This window comes from Sinocyclocheilus anshuiensis, unplaced genomic scaffold (assembly GCF_001515605.1).
Source record: "Sinocyclocheilus anshuiensis isolate Anshui unplaced genomic scaffold, SAMN03320099.WGS_v1.1 scaffold674, whole genome shotgun sequence".
Lineage (NCBI taxonomy): Eukaryota > Metazoa > Chordata > Actinopteri > Cypriniformes > Cyprinidae > Sinocyclocheilus > Sinocyclocheilus anshuiensis.
The window spans coordinates 356,145-374,786 of NW_015542395.1; the positions used below are offsets into that span (position 1 = coordinate 356,145).

Here is an 18,642-nt window from a genome sequence, read left to right on the forward strand (position 1 = left end):
TGATCTCAAGAGACGCACTAGCGACTGACGCTAGTGGCTGCAGTCTTTAGCCTCCTTGTTAGTGCGTCCGCCTCCCATCCCGGAGACCCGGGTTTGAGACCCACTCGGAACGAGAACGAGGTGTGGCGGTGAAGACCCGGGAGAGAGGGGTTACATATATTGTTAGAAAAGATTTCTATTTTAAATAAATGCTCTTCTTTTTAACTTTTTATTCATCAAAGAATTTCTATTTTAAATAAATGCTCTTCTTTTAAACTTTTTATTCATCAAAGCATCCTGAAAAAAGTATCACAGGTTCCAAAAAAATATGAAGCAGCACAACAGTTTCCAGCACTGATAATAAATCAGGATATTATTATGATTTCTGAAGGATCATGTGACACTGAAGACTGGAGTAATGATGCTGAAAATTCAGCTTTGATCACAGGAATAAATTAGATTTTAATGTATATTAAAATAGAAAATTGTTATTTTACATCATAATAATATTTCACAATATTACATTTTTTCCTGTATTTTTGATAATGCAGCCTTGATGAGCAGAAGAAAGTCCTGTAAAAAACATTAAAAATCGTTCTGATCCCAAAGTTTTGACCGGTAGTGTATATATATATATATATATATATATATATACTAAGTAAATAAAAAAATATAAATAATAATTATGCATTTGAATAAGAGTGTCTCACCAGCGTGTCAGTGTTGGTATGATGGATCAACCAGCCTTTCTTCAGCACTCCACTGTTTCTTCTCTTGCTGTGTTTGACTGACTGCACCACTCGCATCAGAGGGATATTAACACTGAAGCACGGCCTGACAGACACACACACAGAGAGAGAGACGTGAACATCTGAGCTCAGTCTGCAGCGCGGCACTGATCGGGTGTGATGTGGATCCTTACGCATTGGGCGGCTGCAGCGGCGTCACTTCTGCGGCCGGAGGGTCTTTATATCGCAGCTCTTCATAAAGATCGTTCACTGACACCACCGCCACGCTGTCATCAGACTCTGAAAATACAGTACACTCGCTTGATCACAACAAAACACACAAATAAAGACATCATATACAGTCAAATCAGATCATACAATGTTTTACAGCACCTGTCATACATGGAGAGGTACACAACATGACTCCGGACGTTTAACATACTAAAAATATTTTAAACATTTTTATATTTATTTATGCATTTTAAACTGTTCTGAACTGCTATATTCTGCTCACCTAGGCTGCATTAATTTGATCAAAAATACAGTTAAAACTGTAATATTGTGAAATATTTTTACAATTTAAAATAAGTGTTGTCTATTGTAATATTTCTTCAAATGTAATTTATTCCTGTGATCAAAGCTGAATTTTCAGCATCATTACTCCAGTCTTCAGTGTCACATGATCTTCAGAAATCATTCTAATATGCTGATTTGAAAACAGTTGTGCTGCTTCATGTTTTTGTGGAAACCATGATACATTTTATTTTTCAGGAATCAATAAAACATTATATATGTCTTTACTGTCACTTTTGATCAATTTAATCCATCCCTGCTTAATAAAAGTGTTATTTCTTCTTCTTCAAAAAAAAAAAAGCTTACTGACCCCAAACTTTTGAATGATAGCGTATATATTTAATTATTTTTAACACATTAACATTTGGATCATGTTGGAAGTAAACTTAATGTCCGAGAATGCTTTAATTTATGCAAAATTTACATGTCAATACTGGTTTCCAGTAGTTTATCAGCATGGTGGAAATTGTGTATATATAATATAAACACATAATTTATATCATATAAATATTAAATGATAAATAAACAAATAAACATGCAATTAGGCAATAAAACAAAATGTAAATATTCGGTGTATATATAAAATATTAATACAAATACATTTTAAATAAATAAAATATTTAAATATTAATATAATAAATATAAATACTACATAATAAATAAGTAATTAAGCAAAAACAAAAAACGTTTTTTTTTACTGCCTTTATGCTGATGTCTCTATAGTGGTGGACTCATAAACTAAAACATAAACGTTTTACTTAAATGTCAAACAATATTATCACAATGCAAAAAGTCCTACAAGTGGGATGAAAATTCTTTATAAAAAATTAGATTTTTTTCAGTTGGGGTGAAATGTGACCTAGAAATGTTTTTATCCCATGCACACATAATGAAACTGACCTTCTCCGTTTGCTTTCTCACCCCTGCAGTCAGGAGGAACGAGAGTCACACACCTGCGATGACAATTAAACTTACAGTCTGGAGAGAAACGCAGAGAGAAAGGAAGATGTTACTGCTCTTTCTGAGAAACGCTGTTGAAAGAGACACACTTGTAGCCAATCATCAGTAAGGGGCGTGTCAACTCATAATGGGGGAGGGGCCTGTTGTATAGAATGTTCGTGCATTTGGGGGCGGGGCTAACAAGATAGGGGTGTGGTCCTTTTGGTTTAGGGCGTGTTTTAATAACTTTCTCAGTATCAACTTGGACTCGGATCTTTCTACTAAAAATGTTTTCAAAGAAGCTTTCTTTGTGATTTTTCTTTACACGCTGAATGTTTTGAGGTGATCTCTCACCGGAGCACTGCATGCCCTGTCTGAAGAGGCCCTTGAGCAGCCGGAAGCAGTACTGGCAGACCGTGGGTTTGGTGTAGGTGTGAATGTGGAAGGTGTGCGGGACGCGAGGCCGGGCCTCCTTCCCATCCGACAGCCCCACAGACACCGGCACGTCGGCCCAGGACGGCGGGCGCGAGCGTGAGCGCGACGGCTTCGACATGCTGATCTGAGGGACAAAACAAAGGTTTTCAGGGAGCATTTCAAACACCTCGCAGAAACGTGAGCATCGGTTCGGATCGTCACCTCCTCCAGACTCCCGCCTGTGTGACTGGAGAGCGACGGAGTCCGCGGGCGTCCCGGAGGAAACAGAGACAGACTCGGGCCGCAGCGGCGAAACACGCGAGAGCAGTCGTTGGGCAACTTAAACGCACAGCGCTTGTGGAAATCCAGACCGCAGCCTGCAGAGAGCAAGTCAAAGAAAAACTCTCAAACGCTTCACTTTTCGCAACACTCTTAAGACATTAAACAACATAATGCAACACAAATGCCATAGAAACTAAGCAAAAAATTCAATATGTTTTCAATACATAAATATTTATAAATAATATAATACATCTAAAAATGATAATAAATATAACAAATTAGCAATTAAGCAATAAAACAAAACGTAAATATTCTGTATAAGTCTTTGTTTTAATGCATGTTAAGTGCTGCACATTTCAGTGTTAAACAACGTAATGCACCAAAAGTCAAACTAAACATCACGTCACAGATGGCATTTAAATTCATGTTTATACATAAAATCTATTTTAAATATACAGTACACATTTATATTACAATAATAAATATAAAAATTCTAATAAATAAATATATTGAGTAATAAATAAGTAATTAAGCAATCAAATAAAATGTAACTATTCAGTTCAATAAATATTTTAAGTAATAAACAAATAAATAAGCAATTAATAAATAAAACTAAACATGAACAGCAATGCAGAAACTAAGCAAAAAAATCTAATACATGTAAATATATATTTATAAATAATATAATTATTAATATGACTAAAACTAAGCAAAAACATCAAATAACATTTTAATACATATTTTTAAAATATAATTGATATTAATAAATATTAAATACAAATATTAGAATAAATATGATATAATAAAAAATAAATAAATAGATAAACTCTTCATAACACAACAAATATACTGTTTTAAACAAGATCGTGCAACAAAAGGAAAACCAAACATCATGGCATAAAAACTAAGCAAAAATCAAATAATAAATATTTATAAAAATATATAATTTACATTATGAATATTTAATAAGAAACATCAATATCATAATAATATAAATATTAAGTGATAAACAAACAAAAGCAATTTACCAATTAAATAAAACAAGGATTTGATATAAGACTTCATCTTACTGTATTTGAAGTATTTCACGTGGTTGTACCTTAACAAACAAACAAAAGTCGGCACACCATTGGCTCCAAAGATGCAAAACAATTTAATAATGGACTTCACACAAGGTTATGTTTCGAGCTCACAGGCTCTTCATCAGACTTTGGAGCCTATGGTGCACTAACTTTTGTTTGTTTTTTATTATTTATTTTTTTTGTCAAGCACCCACTTTTGAGCATTTTTTGCTATTGATGTGTGTGCATTGGTTTTGTCTTTACGTAGTCATACCTTCACATTTCAGGCCCTGTCGGATGAGTCCCCATAACATCTCACCGCAGTAGTGACAAAACGTAGGAGTGCGATACGAATGGACAACCAGAGAATGTGGACGGTACTTTGTCTCGGTCACTGAAGCTGCTCCTAGAGGAATCAACATGACTGACAGCTGTCAACATCATCTGCAGTGATAAATGATGCGAACAGTGACCGGATGGTGTGTGTGTGTGTGTGAGTGAGTGAGTGAGTGAGTGAGTGAGAGTGTGTGTGTGTGTGTGTGTGTGTGTGAGTGAGTGAGTGAGTGAGTGAGTGAGAGTGTGTGTGTGTGTGTGTGTGTGTGTGAGTGAGTGAGTGAGTGAGTGAGTGAGAGTGTGTGTGTGTGTGTGTGTGTGTGTGAGTGAGTGAGTGAGTGAGTGAGTGAGAGTGTGTGTGTGTGTGTGTGTGTGTGTGAGTGAGTGTGAGTGTGTGTGTGTGTGTGTGTGTGTGTGTCTGTGTGTGTGTGTGTGTGTGTGTGAGTGTGTGTGTGTGTGTTGACTGACCAGCGAGCACCACCTCCAGCAGATCTCCGTCCCGTATGTCGTGTTTTTCAGTGAGTCTCTGTAAGATCTGCTCTGTGTTCGGCTCATGTCTGAATAGCATCAGCTTCTCACCAAGACCCACGACACTGCACTCCGGAGCCTTAAACACAAACACACAAAAACACAAACATTAAATTACATTGGCTATTTGATTTGACTTGAACGCTGAAGTGCACGACACTTGCACGCTGTCAACAACATGCAAATTATTCTAAAAATGACAGAAAAGTATAATAAAATCTAAATATTATGTGAAATATCATTATGCAACAAAAGTAATACCAAACATCGTTATAGAAAGTAAGCAAAAAACGTAAAATATAAATACATATTTTAAATACAATGTATATTATAAATATGAAATAATAAATATATTATAATAAATATTACATAGAAATATAAAATAAAATAAATTAAATAGAATAAAATAAAATCATAACACATTAAAAATAACGCAACAAAAGTAATGCAAAAAATCATGTCAGAAATTAAGCAATGAATCAAATAAAAAACAAATAAAAATTTGGAATAATACCAATCTTCATGTCAAAAACAAACAAACAAATTAATAAATGAAATCCTCATAACACAAAAATACTGTTTTAAGCATCATAATGCAACAAAAGTAATACAAAACACCAGCAATAAAGAAATAAAACATCTAATATCTTAAGACTTCTAGCATTCTTGAACAAACAAGAAGACTTGTACTACTAATTTATTTGAATTAAACTTTTGAATCAAGTTGGTTTTAAGAGATTTTGTATATTGTTAAAAGAATTTCAGAAATTTGGCCCTCAAGAATACAGCAAACTCCTGCACCATTTCACAGTACAGACACACGGTCAAACACTGAAAAACGACTCAAATGTCTGTCATGTCTGTTCTCTTCTACAGTGCATTTCTCAGGGTGTAAATAAGATCATCTAATATAATCACAACCACACACTCATACAGACGCACGCTGGGCACAAACGCTCCTCTAAGAAGCATGTGCGTTCAGTCTGTGTCTGAAGCCGCAGCTCTAATCATCAGATGAGGGTGAAAGTGGGTCAGATCATGATGGCACTGCAGCGGCTGAACGACTGCATAACTCTCATGCCGATGACTCTTAAATGTCAATCATACGCGTTTCAATTCAAACGGATGTGAGTCAAACTGAGACTCCCCTCAATAACTCACACCTGATATTCAATCCAAGGTCTGTGAACTCTGAACACATTAACTGTATCAAAAACAACGTGAATTGTACTCATTTTATCTGGCTAACAATATTGAGACTACAAAATCATGGAGTGCTTTTGTGCCAATATAAATTGTTTACATACCTAAATAAACGAAAGTGGGGTAAACAGGGCTCGTTTTGAAAACCCCAGACAGCACACGTGCGTCTGCAAGATGTCTGTTAAAGATCGCTTGATCTGGAAAGCATCTGCTGTGTACAAACATCTCATAGATGTCTTTAAGATGTCAGTTTTACGTGCATTCTAAATCATAAACATCTTAAAGACATCTTCTAAACGTCTGATAGGAAATGTCCTATAGACGTATCGCAGATGAGCGAACAAATAAAAAAATACGTCTTGCAGACGTCAAATAGACTATCAGGGACGTTCTCGTCTATATGCGAAACCTTTCAAAAAAGACAAAGAATCGTTTTTGCGTAAGTTAATTAATTTGTCATGTGCATTATTTATTTATTGATTGATGTGAATTGCAGCGCTAGGGGGCAAGCTTTCAATGACAGCACGAAAACTGTGCGATTACAGTGTTTTTGGGAAATACGATGCAATAATAACCGCATTTTAACATCTACTTTAAAAATACCACAGCATTTCACCATCACAGTAATTACTTCATTAGCTCAATACCATATTCACAGCTTCATTGTGTGCTTTCTTTGTAATTTAGGCCTTCCTCTTCCACATCAGCTTCAAACAACATTCAACTTCCTGTTTGAGACTAAACACTAACGAACGTCTGAGAACACGCTCACTCTCAACTTAAATGCATGACAAACAGACAAAAAAGGTGAAAGTAAAAGCAGATCTTAAAGGAAAAAATAAACTGGTTTCTCTATGATACTTTAACGATAAGGGTTCAGGGTGTTAAACCCACTTGAAAGGTCTGACAATTTGACAAACACACTATCAAACTGCATTTCTGTTCCATCCTGTTACACGCCGCTCAAGAAGCTGGTCAGGGTGTCTCTTTGTTGTGGTGCTGCGCAGATGTGAAGTGTTTACCTCATTTTCAGATCACTGGAGCTTCTGGAATCACTCCGCATGAAACCTCTCAAAATGGGAGATGCTTCACATAGCGTACTAAGCCTTTACCTGCAGAAGGGTCGTTCACAAGCTGTGCATGTGCAATAAAGATGCTTCATCGCTGACATTTCCCTGAGAGCACACGTACATCACAGAGACGTCTATTTGACGTCTGCAAGACGTATTTTTTAGAGTGTTTGCTCATCTGCGATACGTCTATAGGACGTTTCCTATCAGATGTCGAATAGACGTTTAGAAGATGTCTTTAAGATGTTTATGATTTAGAATTAATGTAAAACTGACCCCAGATAGCACAGGTACGTCTGCAAGATGTCTGTTAAAGATCTCTTGATCTGGAAAGCATCTGCTGTGTACAAACATCTATCTTTAACAGACATCTTGCAGACGTACCTGTGCTATCTGGGGTCAGTTTTACATTAATTCTAAATCATAAACATCTTAAAGACATCTAATAGACATCTATTTGACATCTAAAAGGAAACGTCCTATAGACATATTGCAGATGAGCAAACACTCTAAAAAATACGTCTTGCAGACGTCAAATAGACGTCTCCGAGATGTATGTGTGCTATCAGGGACACCTTAAAGACGTCTAGGAGATGTTTGTACACAGCAGATGCTTTCCAGATCAAGCGATCTTTAACAGACATCTTGCAGACGTACCTGAGCTATCTGGGTTCTGAGCTTTGGTTCCTCTAATGGATCGTAGGTAGATATTCACCTCGCCCAGTGATCTTTATGTTTTCTGTTTTCTAAGGTATCCAGTTATTTCGATGTGAGAAACCGCTGCAAATGATTCAGTGCGTGAATGAACTGTCTGAATGAATCAAATTGACTCACAAACCATTTCAAACAGTTTTACGGATTAGATCAAAAGTGATTCATTTTCGAATCTGGCATCGTCTGATTCATAACAGCTGATTGAAAACACAAGACTTGATTGGTGAAATGTTGTCAGGTTAAAAAAAAAAAAAACGGAAGTGAGCTATTTTCTTTGAAAGTGCCAGACTTCTGAGTAGCCGCTACTGGTAAATAACTAAAAGAATAACAAAGTACATATTATGTCAAAATAATATGATAAGAAATACCAGTTTGCACTATCAAGCAGCATAACGGATTGTTTTTGTACAGCTAAAATAACTGGAAGTGAATGACACTGGAATTTGCGCACTTACATAAAAGATAAGGTGGATACTGAAGCACAGCAGTATTTTACTGAAGCTCATGCCCTAGTAAAAAGGGTCTAGTGAAACCCTGGTTCAGTTAGCAACTATTCTGCAACCCTTTATAGATATAGAAATGAACTATTTTTTAACAAAAATTGAATTGCATGAAACCAAAAAATAATTGGGGACCAACCACAGTACCATCACAGTCCCCTAAATGTAATTTGCCAAAATGTGCAGTATAACACCGCACACAACTGCATCCCACAATGCAGTGCAATGCACTTGACTTGACCTTACATTTGCAATGAACCGCTAACCATGTTTTATTTATTTCCCCTTGATTTTGTGTTCGGATCTAAGATGCTTTTATAAAAACAAAAAGAGAAGGAAGTGCAACATTTTTAAACCATAATTAAAATAACAATATTTTCATATAACCGTATTTCTGAGACAACTGATATTAAACATGCAATGTAATGAGGTCATGTAAAAATATTAACATTTATCGTAATACACAATACGATTCCCATACTATTTATAGAAAACTGTTGATACTGTAAAGTATGCATGTGCATGTCTCTAATGTATAATGACGTTAGGTGAGATCAGTTAGCGTTCATGTGTGTGTATATGGGAGTGTATCCAATGAAGGTCAGCGTGTTTGTGTGTGTGTGTGATGATCCTGTCCCACAGCAGTGGAAACGGCACCATAAGAAGGTCAAGCAGAGAAACAGGTGTGTATGTGTGTGTGTGTGTGTGTGTGTGTGTGAGTGAGTGTGTTAGGGGAAGAGTCTGTGGTTGGAAAGTTACATGCAGATGCTGTGAACCACAGCGGACAAACAGAGAGGCGGCCGGAGGGGGAGAGATGCTGAAGGAGGGCTGAGTTACTGATGAGTGTGTGTGTGAATGTTTGAGTAGCACCTAATTCAGTAGCATCTTGACACACACTCTCTTTAACTTCCCCTTCTTTCACAGAAACAAAGAGGTGTGAATTCTTCAAATATTTTTAAAAAATTACACACAAATGTTAAAACCCTAAGACAAGCATTAATATTGATCATACTTACTGTTGTGCATAGCAACAGCCTAGCAACTACCCAGGACAACCTGGCAACCGCATAGTGATCTGCTAAAAACACTCTGAGCACCTTAGTTATCGCATAGCAACAGCCTAGCAACCACCTGGAACAACCTGGCAACTACACGGCAATCTGCTAAAAACACTCTGACTGAGCACCTTAGTTATCACATAGCAACAGCCTAGCAACCACCCGGAACAACCTGGCCAATGCACAGTGATCTGCTAAAAACACTCTGAGCGCCTTAGTTATCGCATAGCAACAGCCTAGCGACCACCTGAAACAACCTGGCAACTACACGGCAATCTGCTAAAAATCACTCTGAGCACCTTAGCGACCGCTTTGCAACAGCCTATCAACCACTCAAAACAACCTGGCAACTGTTCACTGATCTGCCAAAAACTACTGTGACTGAGCACCTTAGTGACCACAAAGCAACAGCCTAGCAACCACCCAGAACAACCGAAACGGCACAGCTATCTGTCAATACACTCTGAGCACCTTAGTTTCCACACAGAAACAACCTAGCAACCACCCAGAACAACTGAAACTGCACTGCAATCTCCTAACACACTCTGAGCACTTTAGTGACCATCTAGCAACAGCCTAGCAACCACCCAGAACAACCTAGCAACCTACTAAAACTACTTTTGAGCAACTTAGCAACCGCATAGCAACAGCCTAGCAACCACCCAGAACAACCTGGCAACTGGCCATCTGCTAAAACTACTCTGAGCAACATAGCGACCACATAGCAACACCCTAGCAACCACCCAGAACAACTGAAACTGCACAGCTATCTGTCAATACACTCTGAGCTCCTTAGTTTCCACATAGCAACAACCTAGCAACCACCCAGAACAACCTGGCAACTAGCAATCTGCTAAAACTACTCTGAGCAACATAGCGACCACATAGCAACAGCCTAGCAACCACCCAGAACAACCTGGCAACTAGCAATCTGCTAAAACTACTCTGAGCAACATAGCGACCACATAGCAACAGCCTAGCAACCACCCAGAACAACCTGGCAACTAGCAATCTGCTAAAACTACTCTGAGCAACATAGCGACCACATAGCAACAGCCTAGCAACCACCCAGAACAACCTGGCAACTAGCAATCTGCTAAAACTACTCTGAGCAACATAGCGACCACATAGCAACAGCCTAGCAACCACCCAGAACAACCTGGCAACTAGCAATCTGCTAAAACTACTCTGAGCAACATAGCGACCACATAGCAACAGCCTAGCAACCACCCAGAACAACCTGGCAACTAGCAATCTGCTAAAACTACTCTGAGCAACATAGCGACCACATAGCAACAGCCTAGCAACCACCCAGAACAACCTGGCAACTAGCAATCTGCTAAAACTACTCTGAGCAACATAGCGACCACATAGCAACAGCCTAGCAACCACCCAGAACAACCTGGCAACTAGCAATCTGCTAAAACTACTCTGAGCAACATAGCGACCACATAGCAACAGCCTAGCAACCACCCAGAACAACCAAAACTGCACAGCTATCTGTTAATATGCTCTGAGCACATTAGTTACCACATTGCAACAGCCTAGCAACCACCCAGAACAACCAAAACTGCACTGCAATCTCCTAAAACACTCTGAGCCCTTTAGTGACCACCTAGCAACAGCCTAGCAACCATCCAGAACAACCTGGCAACCTGCTAAAACTACTCTGAGCAGCTTAAGGACCTCATAGCAACAGCCTAACAACCACCTAAAAACTGTGATAAAAATGAGCATATGACAGTCAATATTCATGGACTTCACAATCTGTTGAAGGTGAACTCAGACTGCATGTTTGTTTTTTAGGCACCTGTTGTGAACCAATCATTGTTTAAATCGCCAATGAAGAAATGAACAATGTCTTTTAACGCACTAAAGGCAGAAGATACAGTACGTTTGATGAATCTGTGGGTCCTGCTAACGTTCCTATTTAAAACTGAAAGGCTGAAGGCAATGAAAAGGTGCTTTTGTTGTTGTTGGAGAGAGAGACAATAGTCCAGGCGGCTGTGTGTTGCAGTGGTTTGTATGGATTGTCTGTGTGCGCTTGACCTTTTGACTGTGGAAAGCTGCCTTCACTGAAGTCATTGTCAGTAATGCTGTTATTAGAGTGGGTGTTTGACTGACACTGCATGAACTCGCAAACACATACAGGAATAGTTGACCAAATATGTAAATTCTGTCATCATTTATCCAGAGTGTACCTAAATTTAAATTGTAAACGATATAAAACGTAGCTCTTAAATCTCAGTCACATTCACATGCATTCAAACAAGATGCATCAGAACGTGTTGCACCAGATTTGATGTTTGTGTGACATATTTGAACATATTTGAACATTTATGATGAGTAAAATTATTTTCAGCATTCAAAGCTATTGTATTGTATTGTCCTGTATTATAATCAGTGCTGGGTACATTACAGATTACAAAATTAGGTACTTGTAATTAGAGTATACTAAATTTTAAAATGCTCATAATCAGATTACAGTTACTTTTTTATGGATTACATGATTACATATTATTCAAACCTGGAAGACTTTTTGCATGTAATGTCATTGCTGTTTTCATATTTATTGATGTTTGTTCAGATAATGCAAATGTTTTTTGTCAGCCAAACCCCTTAGACATAAAACATTTACTTGAAATATCTCAGAGGAAGTTAATATTTCAATAATTTTACAACACATTTTCATGTGTACAGTTCTCGGACGTTGGTCAATGGTCACATTAACATGCAGGTAAACAAATAATACATTTCTATTTTCAGTGTTCGACTGTTTAAATTATTTTTATTAAAAAATGTTATGATTTAATTATTAGCTAACTCGCAGACCCACCTAAAAGTAATCTAAAAAAAGTAGTCAGAAAACACCTAAAATGAGTAATTTCGTTTCTAAGTACAATTTTCATCATGTAATCAGTAACGGATTACATTTGTAAGTAATCGACCCAGCACTGATTATAATGCACAAACTCCTTTTATAGTGCTTTTTGAGCTCGACTGCCCATTCACTCAAATATAGCAGGCAAGATTTATTGTGAACTATTTCTTTAAAGTTTCAACGTCGCAGTCTCAATAAGAACTACGCCTCAAGAGTTGAAGTTCTGCAGTACCTTTCTCTCAATGATTTCGGCTGCGAGATGCTTCGCCTGCTGGAAGCTGAGGTGTCCCTCTGGGATCCGTACGTCCTCTTTGAGGAGCCCGATCTGAAAGTGGACACGTATGGGCCCCTGTGCAGAGGATTGGGGCCCCATGGACAGCTGAGAGAAAGAACCTGAGAGAAAGAGAGCGTTAACTCAGATCAAACGGCACTCCTTTAGACATTCACAGGTTCAACACAACTTACCTGCACCCATCCTGATGTTTCTCGAAGCGTCTTGTAATCGTACAACTGTTCTATAGCATTACTGCAATAATTGTTCCACTGATTGGTTTATTATTATGCACATATCATCATCATTAAGTCTTTAAAGGCTTTGGTGTTTGAAGGACCCCAAAGGCTCCTTCAAGTGCAAGGCAACAACTGAAACTAGCATTAACCTGCCTAGATTAACATTAAGATTAAAGCTTAATATAGTCAAGCTCCGAAAGAGGAACTTACCAGAGACATGACTGATGTCAACGCTTTTTGGGCGGTGGTTTGAGTTGGCAGCCATTTTCTTCATATTGGTGTGTTCGAACTAGCACATTTCGCAGCCCCGTTTCAGACACTTCTGCCGCTGCTCTGGTTTCCTTGTGTGAGAGCTTCAGCAGACGAACGACAGGCAGCTGAGACAGGAAGTTGATGCTCAAACTTCAGCGTTTCTGTATGTGACGTGTGGGTCTGACGTGCTGCCCACCAAACACATCAAACATCATCTGATGAACTTTAAAACTGTAGGAAACTCAAGGCAAATATGGCAGCACTGGGGTCAACATCTCTTTAGCCTACACAAGGAGTACTTTCAGTTTTATTTTGTGCAAATATGTATTGAATCACTGAACTTTGTCTTGTGCTACAGAGATCCAACTCCAAACCCTGATATTAACCAAAAAACGCTCTGAGCTGCAGAACTAATAACTTTTGAACAATTAGGGAGTTTTCTCTTCTGGATGGACGGAGAAACAGACACACAGAATGGTAGGTAGGTAGGTAGATAAATAGAACGATAGATAGAACGATAGGTAGATAGATAGAACGGTAGATAGAACGATATAGATAGGTAGGTAGGTAGGTAGGTAGATAGAGATAGATAGATCGATATAGATAGAACAGTAGGTAGATAGAGATAGATAGATCTATATAGATAGAACAGTAGGTAGACAGAGGTAGGTAGATAGAGATAGATAGATAGATAGATAGATAGATAGATAGATAGATCGATATAGATAGATCAGTAGGTAGATAGATATAGAACGGTAGATAGAACGATGTAGGTAGGTAGATAGATAGATAGGAAGGTAGACAGATAGAACGATATAGATAGATATAGATAGATAGATAGATAGAACGGTAGGTAGGTAGATAGACAGACAGATGGATAGGTATAGATAGATAGATAGAACGATAGGTAGACAGACAGACAGACCAACAGATAAATAATGATAGACAGACAGAGACTGACAGATAGACAGAACGATAGACAGACAGATATTTTCTTCGGCTGTTAAGCCGACATAATTAAGACACATGAAAACATTACTTTGGTTTGAAAAGCAGAGTTTATTCCGAACCGTTTATTAAAGCATACATGAGGCTGGCTCCTTCACAACTGAAGCATATCTGAGGAACAGAGCTGCTAGACGCTTCCCTTCACAGCTGATCTGGGGACGCGACAGGCTCCTTCTAACAACGCTACGATTTCTGACTAGGACAGGGGGCGCTGTTCCCAGATCAGTGCAGAAGGGCAGCCTGTGTAACTGCAGCACAATCTAATGTGGCGAGAGGAAGGCATCACAAATCATCAGAAATCATGACAAACACAGCCAGAGGTGGGTTCACATTCATAAGTGGTGTAAACACGGCATTAATAAACTACACACCTGTCTGTGCTAGAAGCATGAGGAGGATAACTTACACAAGTGTGTTTTTGTGGTCGTGAGTCAAAAAAATCAGTATTTTACAATCAATAATGACATTAATATCTATCGCTCCAATTCCTTGCTCCAACTTCATAAATTTCATCACTTTGTTTTCTCACTTTCTAGAACCCTTATCTTTGTTCAGCTTAATGAAACGTAATCATCAGTATGAACGCATTGGTGACTTTTTGCAATACATTCTATTCGACAAAATCTCACAAAATGGGTTTTTAATGTATAGCTATAGATAGAGGGGGGTATATATATATATGCATACCCCTCTCTCCATAGCTATATATATATATGTAATTTGAAATTGGAGAACAAATGTGCTTTAATGTGGCAATGCAAAGAAAAAAATGAATGGTCCTATTTTCTTTATGGAAAATGCATAATTGCATATGATTTGAGGTGAAATATGACTCATTTATGAGATTCGCCCATTTGTATGGCTGGTTCCCAAAGCTAGTGTCGACTGTGCGATCACTCGCCTCTGATGAACACAAGCAAAATCATTCAAATAAACCCAAAATCAAACACACACATCCTTAATCAGTGAAAAAGGGTAACAGAGTCACAGAAAGTCGCAAACATTTACATACAAGTACACTGAAGACATGTGCTGTCCGTTAGGATATGCAATTCATCAACATGAAAAGATAAAACGAAAAAAAGACGATTTGTCTGTTTTAGCCACATCTTGGTATTCTAGTGGCTAGAAAATCATATAAAATTAAAAACACGTCACATTTTAAACTGATGGAAATTTCCAGTTACGTACGTTTGGCCTTTTCCAGCAACTCGTCCGATTTTTGACAGACAGAGCTGGAGTTTGACTTGCAATCAGATAAAATGACTAAACGTTCGAATTATGAATCTAGATTCACTAATAAATAAGAGCTCTAGCTCAAATCAGCTTTAAATCGTAAAGCAGAATCCTTCGTTGTAGCGTTCAACGCGATTTCCAGCCGCTCCAGGACAGACGTCCAGCTACAGTGTAAACGAAATCCTTGTGCGCTAATTTTGCGAAACAAAAAGACCTTAAATAATTTAAATCACTATATACATCAAACTCAGAAGGCAAAGGTGAGGTCGTACCAGTCGGTGCTCTCGAATTTCAACTCATCTTCTACACTCGTATTTTTCTTAAGTGCATTCGCAGGAGTTTTTCGCACCATTTCAACTTGGTGAGTTCGTTGTTAGCATTCACAGCATCTGTGCATCTACCATATATGAACGTTCGGTTTTCTAAATGGCAAACGTATGCTTTGATAACTTGATCGTTGTGTGCTAAACTACGCGACTTTGTCGCCATGCTATGATGTGATTTCAGCACTGAGTCTGTAGTCTAGGAGGTGATAGCGTGCTACATAGCGTTTGATCTCGCTAATGGTGAAGCAGAGAGGCAAAGCCCAGATTTTTGCAAGCGATGTGAAACTAAAAGACATGTTTTTGCTGTTAAGATTTTTTTCTTAGGAAAACGTTTTGAATAAGGATCGTTTGATGAGATTTTCAATTCAAGTAGGTAGCAAACAGCCTCTTCGTTTGGCTCCTTTTCCACGTCCAGACGTCTTTTTTTTAGCTGATCAGAGAGCTGCGTCTGGTCAGGTCCACATTACTAGCGCTCAGTCCTCTGGATTCTGACAGGCCGCTGTTAGACTCCTGAAGACACACACACATGAATATTTGCATCACGTAACATAATACAGTGGAAATGCACATCAATTTTAAAGACCATGTTAAAATTCACTTCAAATTCCATTCAAAATAAGCATAAAATGAAAAGCTTAATCTTACTGTGATTTGTACAGGTTATTCTAAATCTCATTATTTTAAAGTAAATATATTTGATCAAAAATACAGTAAAATTGTGAAATATTTTTACTATTTAAAATAGCTGTTTTCTATGTGAATATATTGTAAACTGTAATTTATTTCTGTGTTCAAAGCTGTATTTTCAGCATCATTCCTCCAGTCTTCAGTGTCACATGATCCTTCAGAAATCATAATAATATTCTGATTTGCTGCTCAAGAAACATTTCTGATTATACACACCTGTGAGGTTTCTTCTGCGCTCTTGTTGAGGAAATTTAAGGAGCTCGCCCTCTTCATCCTTTTGAACCAAACACAAGCACCAGTTGAAGAATGATCTCTAGTCAGTTAGTTTGTTCTTGGGAGAAGACTGAGGGTGCTGTGTTGTGCTCGAGTCTCACCCGGGGTTGCGTGGCTCCTGAGGGCCGCTGCCCTGCAGCTTCTTCACCAGCATCTCACTGCTGCGGCGCAGCGCTTCACGAATCTTCCCGAACGAGCCGCTCCTGCGCAGGGCGCCGTTACCATCCTGCGCCCACAATATATGATCAACCTCAAGATTTATACACACACTACCAGATAAATAAATAAATTATATTTTTTGAAAAATCTCTTATGCTCACAAAGGCTGCATTTATTTGATCAAAAAAGACCATGTTAAAATTCACTTCAAATTCGATTCAAAATAAGCATAAAATGAAAAGATTAATCTTACTGTGATTTGTACAGGTTATTCTAAATCTCATTATTTTAAAGTAAATATATTTGAAAAAAAAATACAGTAAAAAAACGTTTATTAAATAAATAAATAAATATTATTACAAATTAAAATAACTGTTTTCTGTTTGAATATATTTTAAACTGTAATTTATTCCTGTGATGCAATTCCTCCAGTCTTCAGTGTCACATGATCCTTCAGAAATCATAATAATATGCTGATTTGCCGCTCAAGAAACATTTCTGATTATTATCAATGTTGAAAACTGATAATGTGCTGCTTCATATTTTTGTGGAAACTGATACACTACCGTTCAAATGTTTGGGGTAAGTAAAAAAATAAAAAAAGATTAAAAAGAATACTTTTATTCAGCAAGCATGCATTAAATTAATCATAAAGTGACAGAAAACACATTTATAATCTTACAAATTATTTTTATTTCCAATAAATGCTGTTCTTTCGAACTTTCTATTCATCAAAGAATCCTTCATAATCTATCGCAGTTTCCACAAAAATATGAAGCAGCACAACTGGTGAGCCGGCAAGCCGTTTCAAACTCCCAAAACTAACAAAACAAACTTCGTTTTGGCATGATTTTGTTCGAAATGATGTCACATCAGTTCATTCGATATCGTTTGAAGTATATCGGGGCCTTTATTTTAAATTGTAATAATATTTCACAATATTACTGTTTTTACTGTATTTTTGATCAAATAAATGCAGCCTTGATGAGCAGAAGAGACTTCTTTCTGAAACATTGCAACAATTATTCTAAACTTTTATATAAATATAAACTACATAAGTGACTCTGGAGCACAAAAGCAGTCTTAAGTCGCTGGGGTATATTTGTAGCAATAGCCAACAATACATTGTATGGGTCAAAATGATTGATTTTTCTTTTATGCCAAAAATCATTAGGATATTAAGTAAAGATCATGTTCCATGAAGATATTTTGTAAATTTCCTACTGTAAATATATTAAAACGTAATTTTTGATTAGTAATATGCATTGTAAAGAACTTAATTTGGACAACTTTAAAGATGATTTTCTCAATATTTAGATTTTTTTGCACTCTCAGATTCCAGATTTTCAAATAGTTGTATCTCGACCAAATACTGTCCTATCCTAACAAACCATACATCAATGGGAAGCTTATTTATTCAGCTTTCAGATGATGTATGAATCTCAATTTCACAAAATTGATCCTTATGACTGGTTTTGTGCTCCAGGGTCACATATAAATAAAAACAAAGGCTCTGCGGGCTCCACTGACCCCGCTCCACTCGGCTTCGTCTCCTTCACAGTCTCCTCGGGGGCCTCCGGGGCCGTTTACTCCGTCCCGACTCTGACGTCTGTCTCCTCCGGCACAACCTCCGTCCTTCAGCAGCTCCACCACCTTACTCTGATTTATCGCATCGATGCCCTGACAAGCAGAACGAGTCAATTTCACCAGCTTTCACAATGTTGTGGTGTTATTTCTAGAGTTGTCAGTCAATTAAAATAAGCAATAAATTCATTTTAGTTTGAATTTAAAGGGATACTCCACCCCAAAATGAAAACTTTAATCACTTACCCCCATGTCGTTTCAAACCCGTAAAAGCCTCGTTCGTCTTCGGAACACAATTTAAGATATTTTGGATGAAAACCGGGAGGCTTGTGACTGTCCCATTT

General features: G+C 37.7%; 2 protein-coding genes across 3 annotated transcripts in view; both read right to left on the minus strand.

Annotated features, from left to right (window-relative positions):
* Positions 1-13,099, minus strand: part of prkd4 (protein kinase D4) — a 19,948-nt gene extending 6,849 nt beyond the window's left edge. The window contains exons 1-9 of the mRNA XM_016492054.1: positions 12,984-13,099; positions 12,496-12,656; positions 4,778-4,916; positions 4,251-4,382; positions 2,856-3,010; positions 2,574-2,778; positions 2,181-2,258; positions 902-1,007; positions 690-813 (exon numbers count right to left, since the gene is read on the minus strand). Coding sequence (XP_016347540.1) covers positions 690-813; positions 902-1,007; positions 2,181-2,258; positions 2,574-2,778; positions 2,856-3,010; positions 4,251-4,382; positions 4,778-4,916; positions 12,496-12,656; positions 12,984-13,047 — 1,164 coding nt within the window. The 5' untranslated portion in view covers positions 13,048-13,099. The remainder of the gene's footprint in view (positions 1-689; positions 814-901; positions 1,008-2,180; positions 2,259-2,573; positions 2,779-2,855; positions 3,011-4,250; positions 4,383-4,777; positions 4,917-12,495; positions 12,657-12,983) is intronic.
* A 1,626-nt stretch (positions 13,100-14,725) lies between these two features.
* The window catches only part of klc2 (kinesin light chain 2), a 17,829-nt gene continuing 13,912 nt past the window's right edge, over positions 14,726-18,642 (minus strand). For both annotated transcript variants that reach the window (XM_016492042.1, XM_016492041.1), the window contains exons 11-14: positions 18,245-18,394; positions 16,657-16,781; positions 16,499-16,556; positions 14,726-16,105 (exon numbers count right to left, since the gene is read on the minus strand). In XM_016492042.1, coding sequence (XP_016347528.1) covers positions 16,022-16,105; positions 16,499-16,556; positions 16,657-16,781; positions 18,245-18,394 — 417 coding nt within the window. In that variant the 3' untranslated portion in view covers positions 14,726-16,021. The remainder of the gene's footprint in view (positions 16,106-16,498; positions 16,557-16,656; positions 16,782-18,244; positions 18,395-18,642) is intronic.